We start from the raw sequence: 19,610 nt of genomic DNA on the forward strand, positions 1-19,610 counted from the left end.
ACATATTTTAATACTAAAAGATGAATTCTTACGGTTTTTTTTTTTATATTTTTGTAGCTCAGTTTGTATCGTGGATTCGTAACCTTGTGCAATAGCGAGGATCAGCATCTGAGTACCATCGAGCGTTTCGTCGAGCTTGCATCTACTCAATGCCTGCGTGAATGGCGTCGATTACCACGTATTGTCAGTCATGTACATCAGCCACTGTTACAAGCAGCTCAACAGATAATGGAGCTTCAGGAAGCAATGCAAATCCATCAAGGATTGCTACATGGCAGAAGTAATTCGCTACACGACATGAAAGCTATCGTAAAAACGTGGCGCAATCGTTTACCTGTAATAGCCGATGATCTCAGCCATTGGTCAGATATCTTTACCTGGCGGCAACATCACTACACCTTTATCTCCAATCACTACGATTCTCAACAAGATCAAACAATTAATCACTCATTACTTGGCGTGCATGCCTCTATGCAGGCGATTATTCATTTTGGAAAGATCTCGAGGAAACAGAACCTGTGCGGTGTATGCTTGGATTCGTTGGCCAAAATTTATACTATTCCCACGAGCGTACCTATGGTCGATTGCTTCCAGAAAATCAGACAACAAGTAAAATGCTATTTACAGATGGCCACTATGGGAGGACAAAATGAATTGCAAGAAGGTTTAGAAGTGTTGGACTCAACAAATATGGGGTACTTTACAAAAGAAATGATAGCGGAATTTTACGCGCTAAAAGGCATGCTTCAATCTCAGCTAGGTCGTTCGGATGATGCCAACAAAAGCTTCTCTGCTGCGACCCAATTACATGACACTTTGGTGAAAGCTTGGTCCCTATGGGGCGATTATCTTGAAAATATCTTCATACGTGACGCTCGTCAAATCAGCATCGGCATAAATGCTCTTGTATGCTTTTTACATGCCTGTCGTCATCAGAATGAATCAAAGTCGAGGAAATACATTGCCAAAATTTTATGGTTGCTCACGTATGACGATGACAAGTGCTCGCTCATGGAAACCGTAGACAAATATGCCGTAGGTGTACCAGCCATTCAATGGTTGCCCTGGGTACCACAATTGTTGATGTACCTGGTGCGCAACGAAGGAACTGTAATTCTTAATTTACTAAGTCAAGTTGGTAGAATGTTCCCACAGGCAGTATATTGCTCCGCTCGTACTCTTTATTTGACGTTGAAAATTGAACAAAGGGAAAGATACAAAAGCGGTGAATTAGCTGCTGATAAGAGTCAAGATGGTGTCGAAAATCGAAACTCAACTACGGGTAACGTAACACAACAAGGAACATCGGAAACGAGTCATACGGTTCGTGCCACGGCGCCTATGTGGAGATGTTCAAAGATCATGCATATGCAGAGAGAGATCCATCCAACTGTTTTATCTAGTTTGGAAGGCATAGTCGATCAGGTTTAAATCTTTTATTTATTCAACATTATAATAAGACGTAGTAAAAAATATGGCAAATATAATGGATATATATATATATATATATATATATATATATATATATATTAGGTGTTGGAATTAATTCGTAGCGTTTTTTAATGAAAGAATGTTATTTATTTCACATGAGCATTAAAAAATACATTAATGAAAGTACTTCCCATCACTTGTAAAACGCTACGAATTAATTCCAACACCTAATATATAATTTTATATATTATATATATTAGGTGTTGGAATTAATTCGTAGCGTTTTTTAATGAAAGAATGTTATTTATTTCACATGAGCATTAAAAAATACATTAATGAAAGTACTTCCCATCACTTGTAAAACGCTACGAATTAATTCCAACACCTAATATATATATATATAAAAAATATATACAAATATATGTTAATATATGTATATAAAGAAAATACAGTAAAAAATATAATAAAAAAATTTATTATTAGATATTATATTATATTATATATGTATGTAAACTTTCTCTTGTTTTGATGTCGAAAACTTGCTTTCGAAGTTCAATCAAGCATTTTAGAAATATCCATGTATATCTGCTCGGTTTATATACATTTTTATTAAAAAACATTTTAAATAAAAATTATGTAATATATAGGGGAACGTTCCCTTCTAAAACACGATACACTTTTATTTGGAATGTTTTTTAATAAAATTATATATTTTAAAAATATTTGCCTATTACGACCAAAATGAATCATTATATATATATATATATATATATATATATATATATATATATATATATTTAAAATATTTCGTTATTAATAATATTTCTTAATTAAAATTAAGATACATATGCACCTTTTACACTAGATTTAATATTTCAATCTTTTGTATAAAAAATAACATTATAATTTATACATTAGATGGTGTGGATCCGTGAGACATGGTATGAAGAAGTTTTAAAGCAGTTAAGACAAGGACTCACAAAATGTTATGCAATAGCATTCGAGAACCGTAGAGCAGTTAGTGAAGCTACCATAACTCCCCATACATTGAATTTTATAAAAAAACTTGTATCCACATTTGGTATTGGCATTGGTAAATCTATTCACTTTCTGTATTAGTTATAAAACGAAAGACAAAGAGGAGACATTTCTCTTTAATATGTATTTTGTGACTTGTAGAGAACATATCATCCTCGCAAAATATGAGCAACTCGTTTAGTTCAGCAGCATCGGAATCTCTTGCACGAAGAGCTCAAGCTACTGTACAGGATCCCGTTTTTCAGAAAATGAAGAGCCAATTCACGAGTGATTTCGATTTCACTGTACCTGGTGCTAAACTGCTACACAATCTCATTAGCAAGTTGAAGAAATGGATAAAAATTCTCGAAGAGAAAACAAAACAACTACCCAAGTAATATTTTACTTTTTAATTGTTTTTTAATGACTTCTTTTTTACGATTTGTGAACTACAGATTCGCGCATTGTTTCGCAGGTCTTTCTTAATTGAGGAGAAATGTCGCTTTCTGACCAACTTTAGCTTGAAAACTGCGGAAGTCGAATTACCCGGTGAATTTCTGATACCTAGGGTAAAAAAATTAAACTCTTCTAATTATAAAATCTTTTAATATATACAACACACATAAAACACAACACACATAGATATAATTACACGATATTTTATTTTATAACCCATTAAAATATGAATGAAGAACGGAAGTAAAATTGAAAATAGAGTTTATTCTATCCCGATAATCTAAAATTAAAAATATTCAACTGCACGATATTATCCGACATTTAACATATTTTTATTCAGACGATAAGATTTGAACAGAGAAGGTATCTGTTTTGTTAATCTTTTCTAACATTTTATGTCTTTTAGCACTCGCATTATTCTGTAAAGATAGCGAAATTTGTGCCACGTGTTGAGGTAGTTCAACGACACAACATGGCCGCTAGAAGATTACGTATCCGCGGTCACAATGGTCGTCTCTATCCTTATTTAGTGGTCAATGATGCCGGTCTGGGAGATGCCAGACGTGAGGAGCGTCTATTACAATTGCTGCGCATGTTGAATCATTACTTGACTAAACAGAAGGAAACATCACGGCGTTTCTTGCACTTTACAGTACCACGACTCGTTGCGGTTTCTCCACAAATGAGACTCGTGGAGGACAATCCGGCAGCGATTTCTCTTTTGGACATTTACAAACAAGGTTGTGCAAAACTGGGAATGGAACATGACGCACCTATTGCCAGGTATTACGAGAAATTGGCCGCTGTGCAAGCACGAGGCGCACAAGCCAGTCATCAAGTGTTGCGTGATATTTTAAAGGAAGTGCAAACCTCAATGGTCTCTAAAACTCTGCTCAAAGATTGGGCATTAAAAACATTCCCCGGCGCCACCGATTACTGGACGTTCAGAAAAATGGTAAGTTTGAATATTACTTTCGGAATACTATTTTTGGGACAATCATGGTTTTGAAATACTAGCTTTTTTATAGCGTAAATATTGTCACAAATTTTTTTACTAATTCTTCCAATTTTAATTAATTTTATATTATCTTATTTATTAACTTTATACAGATTAATATAATAACGTAAAGCTTCTTTAGCTCAAGCGCAAAATTATTCTTCTTTATTCTATTTATAATTTCTTTTAATACCCAATAAAGAAGAAGAATATCTTTAAATTGTTGATCAAAGAAAGTAAAGAAACCTGCGAACATCGAAAAATAGTCATTGATACAAAACTACAAACAACGTCTTCTTCATCGTACCTTTATCTTTCTATTTTCAGTTTACCCTACAGCTGTCTTTAACATGTTTTGCTGAATACGTACTTCATCTTACACGACATAATCCTGACATGATGTATGTACATCAGGATTCCGGTTTAATTAACATCGCGTACTTTAAGTTCGACATTGATGATACCTCCGGCGAGTTAGATGCAAATAGACCGGTACCTTTCCGCCTGACGCCCAATATTTTCGAGTTTATCACAACTATAGGTCAGTCAAGCATAATCTATTTGTTAATGTAATAAAAAAAATATCTTAATAAAAAATGATATCTCTTGTGCTTGAATACATTTTTGAAATATTATATAGAAATATTTCTTATAAATTCACTATTGTGTAGACGATTACGAAGTTCTTTCAAACTTCACGACTTAATCTTTTACAGGAGTTTGCGGACCGTTGACTGCTAGCGCAATCGCCACGGCGCGTTGTTTGGTTCAACCCACGTTCCAGCTGCATGCTATACTTCGCGCGATTTTACGAGACGAAGTGATCGCGACTCACAAACGACAAGAAGACGCCGAGGGTACATCGCCTGATCCGACTGATCCGAAGGGCGAGCTCCTGATAACAATGGTAACTCGCGCTGTCACTGCGATTGTTACTAGACTGAACTCTCTGGCAAATTTCGACGGCATTGATAGTAAGGTCAGCACATTGGTAGCCGCTGCCAATAGTCATGACAATCTCTGCAGAATGGATCCCTCGTGGCATCCGTGGCTGTAAAACACAGTTCAACCTAATTGTTTATGCTATCAACGAACGAGGAAAGAATTAAAACTGTCATATTATTTATTTGTATGATTTTCTTGCCCGTTTTTTTTTATTTTATATTGACGCTGGCTTTCCAATTCAGAAAATTATTGGATTATGAAGGAAAACAAAGATAAGTTATACAATAGAAAAATATTTATAATATGCATATATATAAATATATCATTATACACACAAGACGATGTATCTATATATTAGTCGAATGTTGTACAGCATAAATCGAAACTACTTGTAAACTGTGAATTTGATGCACTTTATTCTCTATCTCTTATTATGTACATTTATTATACAAAACTCATTTTCACTATAGACTATTTGCAAAGATATTCTATGTATGTTTCTAGCGTATCATTGGCTGTAAGTTAGATTTTAAGAAACTTGTGCAGATAATTTGTAAGAATAGTTGCTAAGAAGTGGAACACAGACCTGATACATAAAGTTCTTATTTATTATAAATGACATGAATATTTGGAATGTATGAAAATTGTATGAAATAATAAGATTCTTAAAAAAAATTATGTTTTGTTACTTCAAATGTATCTATAGTTTCTAAAATAAAATATTTTCTACAATCTGTTCTTTGAGAAAAATGGAAGCATATATACATTTGAAGAATATTTTATTCAAGAAAAATTTGTAAGAGGAAGAAATAGAAACAGAGAATAACAGGAATAAACAATTTCAACCAATCGGAAACGATGCACTATAGAATACACAATTTCTGATAGGATGAAATGGTTGGAATTCTTATTCTCTATTCCTATTCTTTCATTGTGCGCAGCCGCTTAGGGAACACATATTTACATATTTGAAGGCGAAAATTCTCCAATTTATTCTATTTTCCCTCAAATTACATCTATATTCAATGATATACAATAAAAAGTATTTTTGATGATCACAATCCTTATTTATAAAAATACAATTTGTCCAATTTATTAGATCATTTAGAAAAAAAATTTTATATTTAAAATATTGTACATAAATTTTATGAACTTATCTTTTTTCAAACATTTTAAAATATAGATATATCATGAATGCATTTTTTCTAAAGATATTTTCGGAATGTGACTTGCATTCAAATAAATCGTTTATTACAAATCTGTGATAAAGAAGTACATATATGTATATATATATATTAAAATTATTTTTTAAAAACGTACCTCACACACGATATCCTTTTTCTATTTTTACAAAATCAATATTTATCAAATATTATTAGTTCAATTATTGAATATAATTATTTATTTTCACTATTACATATTTAATCAGTAAAAATAAATTGTTGCGCAAAAAATTGTGCCATATGGCTAGCACACTGCCATTACAATTATCCTGCTAATATAGCAGTACAAATATTATAAAAATGTAAGGCAATAATATTTATTACATACATATATACATGTAGAGTCCAACGGAAAAATTAACGGAGTCTATCGAAATCCCTTGTTTAAAAATCTAGCACTCACAATCAGTATGCTCCACTGTTGTATTCCGATTGTTTATGTCTTTACGTATCTTTTAAATGATCTTATGGTTTTTTTTATTTTCCTACACATATGTATACATACTCCTGCATACATACACACACGCACGCGCGCGCACATACGCACGCACGCACACACTACACACACACACACACACATTTAGATCTGTATTCAAAACACGCTTTTATCTTTAAAATTCTATAGTATGCATAATGTAAATTATATCATATTCGCGTTAACGTTATAAGTGCGTTCTGAATACAGGTCATAATGTACAAATATTAATCCTCTAAATATATACATATATATAATTAGTACTCGTTAATAGAATACTGAATTCATGAAAAATGCATTCTCTAATTTTCACAACAATTGTGCCTTTATTTTGTGGGTTTCAGATTAATATTCCGCAACATACATAGGTCTCGTGCGGTAGCTTTGCGTCCAATCATAGTTTGTATGTCATATAATCTTAGTAGAATATCAGTCGTGAATAATTCGGGCAATGCTTTGAGAAGACAGGGTACCTATGAAAACAAATATACAAACTTATCAATAACTTATCTTAAGTTAATCGTGAATTGAAAAGAATGGAAAGAAAAAATATTTTTTTAGGAAAATTAAATTCGTATAAATTAATTTTTCCAAATGTTTGATATTGAGAAATGAAAATAAAATTACTAGTTATAAAAAAAATATAAAAAATATAAAAAAAACGTACCAGTGTTTGCGACATTCCCTGTAGCACGATGCGAGTCCTGTCTTTCCCACACTGCACCATGAGCCGCAAGAACTGAAGTATGAAATGAGTCTGTTGAGATACTTCACCGTCTCTGCCGGCCAAAAAGGCGAATATGGTAAACAGATTGTTCAATGCCGTCATAAGCGGATCCCTCAGAATGACCACCGACTTTTGCCCATTACTTGAACCCTGCGCCTGTGGACTCTGCGAACTGAACATGGGAACGTTCTCGCCTGTTTCATTGAGTCGAAGAAGTTTATTAGATACGCCGAGAGCATCCAGATCATCCGTGTCCAGATCGCGTCGCACGCGCTTACGGCTGTTTCCTCGATACGGATTCGAATTGTTGTACTCCAAAGTGGAGAATATGCAGTACACGCATAATTTCGCCAAGATGGATGACTGTGGTTCCACAAGCTCGTCACTCCTACGTAAACGGAAATTACATGTAATAAACATGCTATGTACAAAAATTTGATCAAGATGCGAAAAAATAAGATGAACTCACTGCATCGAATTATGTAAGTATTGCGGTATTATATGATTTATGAGGTCTAGAGTACAGTTCTCTATGTCAAGATGGAAGACTGCAAAAGCCAAATCCACGGCTTGATCCAGTTCTTCTTGATAACGATACTTCAGTACTTCCTTAACTATATTCGTGACGAACCATAAAGAACCGCCGGTGTTTAGCAGGGATTCCAACGATTGCGTGGCTTGTATGTTTATCCACCCACGTTGATTTATGTTTTGCCAAACGGATTCCAACTGTTCCAGTATTGGTTGACGCGATATAATACTGTGAAAATACCATAAAAATAACAATCCCAAAAAACGATGACAATTCGTTTTCAAAAGATACTAAATACCTGTGTGACATCGAGAGAACCTTCGTTTTCGATTGAGTGGGCGGGTGCACATCGTACTGCATTTTCCGAATAATCTGGACCATTAAACTGGATCTGAAAGAAAAAGATAGAGAAATTTAAATTGTGACATACAAACATATAAATGTACGAGATAACATCTAAAGAAAATAGAGTCAATTTTTATTTAAAAAAAAACTGAATTAACAATGTTATATAATTAATTATTACAGGGTGAGTCATCAAAGTCCGGACAAATCGAACAATTTCTTTAAACAAAATGTTTTTAATGAAAAATTAAATATTACAAAAAATTCTTTTACACTGGCACTTGGAGATTCCCTGTAGAGCACAATTATTCGATATATCACCTATTAGCTTGAATGACGACTTCTATTCTCGGTCATTCGCACGCACACTGTAATGTAGCGCCGATGAATGCTGCCTCAATAGCGGTCCTTAATGACCAATGTCACATTGGGATGCCGAGACTTATTTGTGAACCTTTCAACTACACTCCATACGTGGTAGTCCAAAGTATTTAAATCTGGGCTGTTGGGAGGTCAGAATGAGAGCCGAGGCGAGCAACTCGGCTTGTCCTGGCAGCCTCAGAGAGCATCTGTCGTATCGTTAATGTGTACGATTTGTATCGAAGGTCTTCTCGGCAATTCGACGCATTGTTGGCTCGCTTACACCAACAATCGATGCTAATTTTCACAACGATTGCCCTGAGTCATCCGAAATCAGCGCTTGAACTCTTTCAACGACTGCGGGGTCCTCGTGGTGCGTTCTTTCAAGTGATTCTTCCTCGCTGGCATACTGGAACCTTCGTTGGACTGTTCTAAAGCCGTATATTTTGCCACAACGTCATAAACGGTTGATCTCGGGTATCGAAAGAACCAAATTATTTCCGTTGCTGAGCGCCCAGCGCGAAGGCCTTCGATGATCGCAGCTCTTCGATTACTCCTTGGTTTCAACATCGCGGTCATTTTGAGAATATGACTGTTTACTAGAAGCATCAAACTTTCTTGGACACCAACAACAACCTCTGACGGAGGCACAATATAGCGGAAAATTTAAATTGAAATTTGTCCGGATTTTGATGACGTACCCTGTATTTATTCAATTTTTTTACCTGTCTTTAAGATTATCCTGCATCTCATCACCCGAAAGCGGCGTCAGGAAGTGCTGGACCATGTTCATAGGTTTCAGCAGAGCATCTTGGTGCGTGATGCTCATGTATGCGCACAACCAAGCAGCGGCACAGACCGGCAGACAGCAGGCCGTTGCTCGCAAACCGTCCAGAGCTCTTTTCACGTCGCCAGCACCCAGTACTCCGCTCTCCCACGCGCAAAGCAATTCCTTCACCGCGCCCATTGCCGATTGGCATGCAACGTGCCATTTTAAGTTGCTCGATTTGAAATCGGGATCCGGCGAGTTAATCTGCGCCAGTAGAGCGTCCACCCTTGCTGAATCGACACTTTGCAACATTCTCTGCGGCGATTTCAGTTTATTCCGTTCCGGCATACATTCACGCACCCATTGCTCAAAGAACGAATCTCCGCCTTCTTCCAAAACAACCTGAAAATCAATTTTTTTATAACAAAACTGCACGTGGATGTAATTAACATATAAAAAGCCTATTTTTTGTCGCTGCACTGGACTATATTAAAACTCTTTCGTTAAACTTTAAATATATCTATTTTTAGTACAAGTGTATACTAGTTTAGCTACAAAGAACAGATCTCAAGTTACAAATTATCTCTCTGTATGAAATTTGTAACACATATCAACGCCAGACTTACGTCAGAGCCATATGTTTGTACTATGGAACACAACATAAGAAATGATACATCGAATAACATTGCTCTCGTCGCTGCTGTCTTATCAGGTACTGGCTCGTTAATCTGTTTACTACATTCGTTGAACTTGATGAGTTTCGTGACAAAGGTCTTCAACTCTCCCTCTACGGTTGCCACGGCTAGCATCAGTTCAAAGCTCTTTCCCGTCAAGACTTGATATAATACACTCAACAAACCCTCCTGAATCTTTGCATAATCTGCATTCAACGTTCTCAAAATCCCGTTCAATGTCTGCCCGGCACGTACAATTACTTTTGGAATTGATGACGTCGTAGTCGCTCCTTCCCTGCAATGATATATAATCGTAAATAAAATTCTGTCTAAGTTTTATCAAAAATAATTTATTTTTCAAGTGCATACCTTCTAGCGCCAATTTGCTTCGCTTGCTTCTCCGTCACGAGGTTTACCTTCTGCAATTCATTCAGCAAGCATTCTACGTAATTGCATGAGCACGTAGTGTCCATTATGTCAAGTAGAGGTGTAAATTGAAGCAGCAACTCAAATGCATCCAGAATATCTTGCGAGTATTCAAACTTTTCATCACCTATAAAAATGCAAAAATGTAAAACCAAATTTTATTTTCCAACAGCCAGATAACTTCAAATAATTTTACCGACCATTCAAATTAGTTACGTGCAATTCCTTCAATATGTGCGGCACCTTTAGAAATGTGAAGGCTCCCCACTGAGACTCCTTAAATGTTCCTGTTACGTTATGCAGACACATCAAACAAGCACGAATGATCTCGCAATAAAGCCGCGCGTTTGTATAACTCTTTAATCTCTGCACCATCAGCAGCTGGTTGACGAACACGGTTGTCTCGGTGCTAGGATTCAATAATACTTGAACAGCAAAAAGTGGCTGCAGGCAATGAGTAATGGACTCCATTTTAGTTTTCTCAGGGCAAAGACTCTCGATCTCCAGATTACACAACTTTTTCAGAGAATCTTCTATTGGCACCACAGACTTTTGAGTACTCGTCTTCAGTAATGTCTCGATTTCCTGGCATTTCTTTACAACTTCTATGTATAGATCTAAAAAAAAAATGTATAAATAAATTTAAAAAGTATGCAAAAATTAATAACTACATAAATCTATACAAAATAAACACAAATTGAATATAAATTTGTATTTACATTGTATTGCATAAAAAATTTAAAAATATCAGCCTTAGTCACACCTTTGTCATCATATTTAGCCAAATACATCATCGCACATAAAAAGTCTGAATTTAGCATCTGCTGCAAAATACTAGCAGGTTTGTCTACGAGTTCGCTCGGATGCGGAGTGAGAGGATTGCTCTGGGGCGTCTTCGTTAAAGTATGTAGATAACATTGCAGAAGCCAATGTACAATAGATAAGACTGCTGCTGCTAAAAGGTCTTCTTCTGGTTTACCACGGCATGTGATACCAACTTGAATAGATTCCAAAAACTCCAGCAAACTCACAATGCAATGGGGCTTATGAAACGCGTCATATTTACTTATTCGTTGCAACACTGCGGCGTATGACACCAGCTGCAAGATAATTTGAAGTGTAAATCACTGATATGCATATAATTTAGATATCCTTTGGAATGTGGAATAAACAAACCTGAGAGCTTAACGAGTGTTTCAGATACGACAGTACTAACTGATTAGGTCCTGGCCCCACTAATGCTTGTTGTAATATATAATCTGCTAAGTTATATACATCGCCACTTACACCTCTTGGAAGAATCTGAAGATTTGTTTCAATTTTGGGAAACATTTAGAAACATTTAAAAAATAAATGGAAAGCATCTATCATCAGAGTTAAAATGTTGATATTTACCGTTTTAATATTAATACCCCATTGCAAATCAGTCCAACGCTCTCGCCAAGCTCGTAGCAAAAGAGCTTTTAAGCTACTAGTTTTACTAGTCACTTTGGTTTCCATTAGTGATGTTAAAATATTATATAATTGTAGAAACGTTTGATGTAGTTTGCAGTAAATAAAACATCCTGTTAAAATGTTTAATAATATCAGCTGTAAAGAGAGAAAGTTTATAATTAATTTCTAAAAATAAACATTAAATGATTATCTCTAATGATTAAGTAGTATTTTACAAAAAATGTTTAGTATCTAAACTATGTTGACATTATAGGCCTGTTCTTTTTAGCTGAACTTTTGTATCAGTTCATCTTTCTTCCTTTTCTCTTCAGGAGGAAAAAAGAAAAAGAAAGATAAACTGCAAAAGTTCAAATGAAAAGAATGAGACTTATATACTTAACCTTATATTACTAATGTGTTTCTCTTAAATTACGAACGTGAGGTGTTTCAACATCTCAGCATTGTATCTCAATTTTTATTGTCCACTTTGATTTACAATTAAATAAAAATTGACAATATTCTGTATCCTTTTTTAGATAAAGATAGAGGCAAAAACATTTTTAAATTACAAAACAAATGTACATATAAATAGCAATCATATATTTAACGAATTTATAAGACTAGAATGTCTTGGACATCGCACATAGTAATCAAACTAATTCTAACTGTTTTTCTAACCTTTACAGACTATCCTTCCGGCATTCGTGAAAGAATATATAACAATTTTATCATAAATTTAATGACGAACAAAGAAACACTAAACTTTCGCCTTTCTCATTCACTTTTAAATATATATAATAAATATTTAATTAAATTCCTTGCTAATCTAAATCGAGAGAGCCCGGTCAGCCCGATAAAGTCCAGGATAGAAATTTTCAGCGTTTCTATTTTCCAATTGTTTCCAATTTTCAATTCCTTTTGCGCTATTTTCAATCATTTTCCTAGTTCCCACGATGTCCGCGTGGCTCAAACGGCGCGAACTACCATCGACATCCAGCAGCCAATAAGAAACTCTTTCCTAGGATCTTTCACGTTTTCATTTTTAGAAAAAAATCACTAATTGCGACCGAAAAATCCCTCGGGAACGACGTTTCCCATTGGACAACGTCAGCCGGAAGTGAGCAAAACGTCACTGGAACTTCCGGTCGGTCGTTTCCGCTTCCGTCCACAAGGCGAAAGGTAGCCGTATCGCTCACCATTCCAATTTGGTTCGTAAGCTCGTAAAGGAGACACGAGACGCGTGACTAAATAGCGAGGACGGTCCCATTAGGGACGAAGTATCTGTGAAGAAAGAGACGAGGAGGAAGAGTCCACGATCCAAGTTGCTTCGAGTTCAAAGCGCTCGAGCAAAAATCACCTTTCCGTCTCCGTCGACGGTATCTCTTCATCATTCATCCAAAGGAGCGGCACGATGACGGACAGTCGTGAGTATTTAAATAAAGTTACAGTTGCATGATTTACGAAACGAGACCATTTACTCCCGATGATGATGAGCCATCTCGGGAAGCGTCGCCAAGCGCATCGTAGATCTAAGTCGGAAGATCTGAGAGGAACGACGAGCGTTGCAAGTCGCGATCAACATCGTCTTGTCGATTACGAGTGAAAATGGCGGTTAGCAGAGGCGTCGAATACATCAGAGTAACGTTGGAGTAAAATTTTCGCGGATTAAAAGACTGTTGCTTTTTGCGGACTCGAAAATGAACGAGAAATATTATTTTTGTATACATGGGAATTATTACTTCTCCGAATGGATATATTAACACGTTTATAAATTTATTTGAGTATACATGTGTGTGTGTGTGTGTGTGTGTATGTATATATATATATATATATATATATATATATATATGCATTTTCCTTTAATAATTATTTAAATCCACAATTATGTTAATAAAGATCTGTTCTCTGCACTTCTTGCATAGTTTATTCTTTCTCTTTGTAATTTGTTTATTCTTTCTCTTTATTAATTTCTTACCTTTATTTTTTCTTATCTTGTGTTTCTTTATTTTTATTTTATGCTATCGCTTTTTTTTCATTTTCTTTTTACTTGTCATTTTTATATTTTTAAAAGGGAACAAATGATGCAAAAAAATTAACTGAAAAAAATAGATTGTAAAACATTAATGATCTGGTACTAAATTTTATTTCATGCAGCAGTATATAAACTGTTACAACAATATATTAGAAGATCTTAACAAAGGAGCTCAGATTGCTAAAAAAATATTTGCATTGAATTTTTACAGAGTATTCCAATTACCAACAGCAGGGATATAATCAGTACAGCCAGCCACCTCCTGCAACTGGTCAGGATACATCGTATCCACCACCTTCGACTGGCGGGAGTAGCTACAATCAATATAGTCAACCACCTCCGAATTCTGGTAGCAACTATAGCAATTACAACAGCTACAGTTCCAACAGTGGTCAAGACTATCAGTCGCAACCTCAAGGTAGCTACAGCAGCCAAAACAGCTATAGCGGAGGTAGTGGAGACAGCAGTAATAATTATGGCAGCAGTTACAGTGGAGGTGGCGGTGGAGGATATAATCGCAATTCTGGTTCTTACAGCGGAGGTTCATATTTTCTTCGCACTATTTATAATTAAAGATTCTGATTCCTGCGTTTTGTTTTTTTCTTCTTTGTTATATTTCTTCCTCCTCTCAGTTTTTATAATCTTTCAGTTACATTAAAAACTTCTGCAACTAAATTATTTTAAATACTCTTTCTTGATTTTTTCTCTTTTATAATTCATATTTTATACTCATCATATATATGTTTTAGGCGGAGGTGGCGGTGGAGGCGGTAGATACAGCGATCGTGGCGGTTATGGAGATCGCTCCGGTGGTGGTTACAAGTAAGTTCATTTTCTAAATCTTTATATAATATACATAATAAAGCGAATAACCAGAGCAACGGACTCTGGTGTGTTAAATTAAAATCAACAGCCACCGCATTCAATAAGTACTCTTTGCCGAAGCAAAATCAAAGGTATGCAATGATGTTCTTAACGCCAGTAAATGGAAAACTCTTGTTGAAATCATTACGAATCGGTTTTATGCCCGACCGGGCGTTAATGTGTTTAAAGTATGCCTACAGGTTTAACAGACAGATATAACTGAGGTAAAAAGAGGTAAAAAAAAACAGTATATGACAATTGACGTAAAAAGGCTGTAATGTCGACACTATTCGCTGCTTCTGAAATAACACAACGTACATTCATACATGCACACGACATACACAGATTATGTGGCAGCTAAATGCAAAGGTCTTAAGTCGATTAGACTACAAAGCGATTGATGTCGCCACTGGGGCCACTGTTGTATTATTAGGTGTATTATATATGATTAGGCAACTATGGTATTTAAAGTCTGTCGTAAGAGATTACAGAGAAATATTGCCTTATCTGACCGTTATTATACGCCATATTTAAATAAAAAGAAACAAGTTTTTGAGAAAAAGTGGAACTGTACATTGTATTTTTCCATATGTTATTTCAAGTGATACATGGTTTTACTGTGTGTATATCGTCGCTTCTAGCATTGGTATTATTTAAATAGGTATTTTCCGAAATACTTTTCTTTTCTATCACAAACAAAAATTGAAAAACAAAACACGTCGATTATGCTGTGCATTTACAAATTTCTATATCCCAATCTGCAACGGAATCAACGGCGAGTTGCAGCGAATGCTTAACAATATTCCTTTCCGTCAAAGAGTTCTTTAGTCACAAGTAATCTCTTACCTTTTTTTTTTATTTATTGCAAAAATGACAAAATATCTGTGTAATATATATTCAAGTAGAAATTAGGCATGCTTTTATCGAGATTTGTCTTTTTCCTCGAGACTCGTGTTACGTCGAATCGATCAAAATACTCCGATTTATCTCTTTCGATTTACAATCGTTTGTCATCGTTTCTCACATTGTATAAAGTTCTCTAAATCTGCATGCTAAACGACACTGACGGACGTGATTTAACGGCGAGACGAACGGTCTAATGTAAATCATGATGTGGTATGACTGTACAGACATTTAGACAAATAGGTACATCAATCAAGAAGAAAGGTGGCGAGCGGCATACATACGATTCGCCATGCATCGATCGATCGATCACAGTCTCTCCATGAGTCAACTCATTGGTATATCTGCTTCTGTGTTTTAGCAGTGGCGGTGGCCGTGGTGGTTATAACAAAGGTAAATGCACCAGACTGTTTGTACTAGTCTGGTGCTAAATATTCTAGCTTTCACTCTACTATTTACGATCTTAAATACTCGGTTACTCGGTGTTATATGAAAGGGCTGCTATGCAACATTGTTAGGATAGTGCAGTAAATAGCGTGCGATGTCTCTCAATCTCACACTCGCACGGCGAATTTATCGTTGAAAGTGAGAACGGAGGAGAATGAAATATAAAACCGTTCGCGTTCTGCCTGTAGATGTATTGAAAAAAAAAAGATCAAATGCACTTTACGATCACCAATTGCTTTTTTTATCCTACGAATCTGGCGCACGGATGTCGTTTTCCTGTATTACTGTGTTAAGTAAGACTTTCTTTTTCTTTTTTTTTTTTTTTTTTTACAAGAGTAGGACACCTCCGTGCGTCTGCCAAAATTAGATCTTTCATACATTCCGTAAGAAAACTGTCGTTACCCAACCGATTTCCGCACTGTGCATGTCCTCGATGACGTCGTGCAGTAGGAAAACTATTTTGGAAAATCCCTTAAAAGGTCGAAAGGTTCCAAAAAGGTAAAAAAAGAAGGGTATTGCGAGTGAATATTAGTGAATAGAACAATAGTTGCACGATGATCGTGATTGATTTTTGATATGGTCGATACATTTTCAAATGCATATAAACGTACAAAGCGCGAGAAGAGTAAATAAAAGGCAGCTGGTGAGCTACTTGCCGATTATGTGATTAAATGTCAAGGGTAAGAAATAATGTTGCAGCCCTTTTGTATGTTCAGCTGCAACCCTGTGTTCTATATGTATCGTTAGGTGTTAATGGGAATATTAGACCGCTACTAATGCATTACGTTTTTATAAATAACACGATACGAAGGGAGATTACGATGCATACTGCAAACGTAATTCGAAGTACGGAAATTATGCAGAAAAATGGGTACCTAAGTGAGAAATTGTTATTATTGAATGTAATTGTGCGTTCCTTTTAAGACCTCGTGAGAAAAAAAAGAAGTGGAAAAACATGCGTAACGAGTAGCGATAATTATGCTAAATATCCTGGGTGATAACGTTACAAGGATATACGTAGATGTGTGTATACGTGTTTAGTTGTTAAAATATACTTTATAAGCCTCCTTTAATACCCTATAAAAGAGAAAAGAATGTCTCTTGCTTTTGCTGGTATATACGATTTATTACTTGTAAACTCTCAAATTCTGAATAAATAGAACGTTACCCAAATAAAAACTGGTCATCCGTTTTCCGCTTCTGCTCGTGTTTCAAAAAAAAAAAAAAAAATATGGCAGGAAATCCTTCGCAATCAAGATCGTAGAGGCTATTAAAAAATGTGTGGTAACTAACATCTCGAAAATAAACGATCGTTGTTCCTTACTAAGAATGTTGTTGTGTCATCGGGAATACGATAACTTTGAATATACGACTATAATTTTTACTGAGAAGTGATGAATCCGAAAAAGATATATGGACAGTGTTTCCAAACTCCTACGCGGTCAGAACAAGTCAAAAATTACAAAAAAAGAGACGCGCAGTCGAAACACTTTCCTTGTATCTTTTAAAGTAGAATGAAGTAAAGTAGTAGCTCCAGGGTCGGTAGATACGCGAATATTTTTTTAATTATCTTAGACGCTTCTGTGCGACGAATCATTACTTTCGGTCCATTGCAGGGGGCTACGGTGATCGTAACAGCGGTGGCGGCGACGGAATGGTTACACAAGAGGATACAATTTTTGTATCCGGTATGGATCCATCAATCTCCGAAGAAGAGATTTGTCAACATTTTGGAGCGATTGGCATTATTAAAGTATGTATTCTTTCATATCATACATATATATATATATATATATATATATATCGCTCGCTTGTTATAACTTAAAAATGGTCATTTTGGAATTATTTTACAGGAAAAGAATGAAAAAAGAAATATACTTTAAAAAAATTTTTATTCTTTTACCAAAATTAATGTTACAAACTTTTAATAATTTGAAGCATTCAGACTCATTTTTTTGTTAAAATTTATTTTTCGAATTGTGTCGTAGTAAATGAGTGATATGTAGATCAGTATTTATACCACACATCTATGTTTGAAGCTCTAATCTAATCTAATCTCCAATGCAATGTTATCTCGAATGAAAGGCCAAGAGTGTTTGGAATTAAATACGAAAGCGATAATAAGATCAAATCACATCTAAATGTTCAACGAAAACTTAATGTTTACAGCATGACAAACGCACAGGCAAGCCAAAAGTTTGGATGTACAAAGACAAGAACACAGGAAAGTCGAAGGGCGAGGCGACGGTTACGTATGACGACCAAAACGCCGCGCGCTCAGCTATTAGCTGGTTTGATGGCAAAGACTTCAAGGGCAGCACAATAAAGGTGCAAATGGCCCAGCACAAAAGTAATTGGCAAGGTAACCGCATGGGCGGTGGTCGTGGCGGTGGTGGCCGAGGTCGAGGTGGTGGTTTTGGCAGCCGTGGCGGAGGCGGCGATCGCGATGATCATCATCGCGGAAGTGGTGGCGATGATCGTCGTGATGGTGGCGGCCGTGGAGGTGACTGGAGGTGAATATAAATTATATTATATTCAAAAAAATGAATATGTCTGATTATGACGCGATCGCTTTGAGTATTGGCGCACTAAGTCTTTCTTAAAGCTCTATTTCCGATGTCATTCTGTGTGTGTGTGTGTGTGTGTGTGTGTGTGTGTGTGTATTGACATGTTTTTATATATGTGTATCAGTATGCTATTATATTAAACAAGTTTGTGCCTTGATAGAGGAAGATTGAGGTAACAAAATTAAAAATATCTTGAAACAGATGTCCCAATCCCGACTGCGGCAACACAAATTTCGCGTGGCGGGATCAGTGTAATCTCTGCAAGAGCGCGAAACCGGAAGGCCTCGGCGGTTACAGTGGCGGTGGTGGCGGTGGCGGCAGAGGAGGTGGTGGCCGAGGTGGCGACCGGGGAAGCAGAGGGGGTTTCAGGAACGATCGAGGTGGACGTGGAGGTGACCGAGGTGGCAGAGGCGGTGGCGGTTTCCGTGGTGGAGACCGGGGCGGCCGTGGTGGACGAGGCGGTCCCATGAGGGGCGGCAGCGGGTAGGTTTTATCCTTCATGTTTCTTGCATGATTCTCAACTCTTCGTGAACTTTTACTTTTCGTCGATATGTTGAGAAAGGGGGGGGGGGCATAAAGAGTTCACGTCGACGAATGTATTTTTACATATACATAAATCTGAATATATTGATTGTTACTCCATTTTCAACTTTGTTTTAGTCGAGGTGACAGGGACAGGGATCGCCAGCGACCATATTAATGTAATCTTCTTGAGAAATATCGACGATTAATCCACCATTACTATAATAAACAACTTGTACACATATTGTACACACTGTCAGCGCTTGTACATTTCGCAGAATGGACGCAGTCACTCTTTATTCTATGTATGCGACATGTATTATTGTCTTTCTTTTTATATTCACCAGAAGACTAAATATCACATATGTATGTTACGTTCGTATAAGATCAATTTTCAAATAGATAATATAGATAAGACCTCTTAAATGTGTAAACATGAATCGATCGACTTATTTAATTACTCA

At 36.0% G+C, this 19,610-nt stretch overlaps 3 protein-coding genes across 5 annotated transcripts in view; 2 read left to right on the forward strand and 1 right to left on the reverse strand.

Annotated features, from left to right (window-relative positions):
* Nipped-A (Transcription-associated protein Nipped-A) overlaps positions 1-5,907 on the forward strand; it is a 26,658-nt gene extending 20,751 nt beyond the window's left edge. For both annotated transcript variants that reach the window (XM_011051098.2, XM_011051094.2), the window contains exons 6-12: positions 58-1,425; positions 2,350-2,524; positions 2,611-2,842; positions 2,924-3,017; positions 3,311-3,859; positions 4,229-4,442; positions 4,618-5,907. In XM_011051098.2, the coding sequence (XP_011049400.2) occupies positions 58-1,425; positions 2,350-2,524; positions 2,611-2,842; positions 2,924-3,017; positions 3,311-3,859; positions 4,229-4,442; positions 4,618-4,958 (2,973 nt within the window). In that variant the 3' untranslated portion in view covers positions 4,959-5,907. The remainder of the gene's footprint in view (positions 1-57; positions 1,426-2,349; positions 2,525-2,610; positions 2,843-2,923; positions 3,018-3,310; positions 3,860-4,228; positions 4,443-4,617) is intronic.
* On the reverse strand, positions 5,236-12,733 carry MED24 (mediator complex subunit 24). Its single transcript, XM_011051100.2, has 12 exons — positions 12,490-12,733; positions 11,773-11,967; positions 11,554-11,679; positions 11,141-11,477; positions 10,578-10,994; positions 10,321-10,504; positions 9,904-10,246; positions 9,234-9,679; positions 8,102-8,194; positions 7,741-8,031; positions 7,212-7,659; positions 5,236-7,017 (listed from the first exon to the last, which is right to left on the reverse strand). The coding sequence occupies exons 2-12, from the start codon at positions 11,875-11,877 to the stop codon at positions 6,871-6,873; spliced, it is 2,937 nt and encodes a 978-aa protein (XP_011049402.1). The 5' UTR covers positions 11,878-11,967; positions 12,490-12,733; the 3' UTR covers positions 5,236-6,870.
* Positions 12,734-12,953: 220 nt separating this feature from the next.
* On the forward strand, positions 12,954-19,586 carry LOC105143084 (uncharacterized). Of its 2 annotated transcripts, none has more exons than XM_011051101.2 (8): positions 12,954-13,235; positions 14,055-14,384; positions 14,593-14,665; positions 15,972-16,003; positions 17,674-17,810; positions 18,227-18,570; positions 18,826-19,107; positions 19,285-19,586. In XM_011051101.2, exons 1-8 carry the CDS (start codon positions 13,223-13,225, stop codon positions 19,322-19,324), a joined length of 1,251 nt encoding a protein of 416 aa, XP_011049403.1. In that variant the 5' UTR covers positions 12,954-13,222; the 3' UTR covers positions 19,325-19,586. The 2 variants fall into 2 exon arrangements, with proteins under 2 accessions (XP_011049403.1, XP_087268647.1); XM_087412521.1 differs by having other exon boundaries at positions 15,975-16,003.
* Positions 19,587-19,610: the final 24 nt, after the last annotated feature.

This window comes from Acromyrmex echinatior, chromosome 13 (genome assembly GCF_024713525.1).
Source record: "Acromyrmex echinatior isolate Ae372 chromosome 13, ASM2471352v2, whole genome shotgun sequence".
Taxonomy (NCBI): Eukaryota; Metazoa; Arthropoda; class Insecta; order Hymenoptera; family Formicidae; genus Acromyrmex; species Acromyrmex echinatior.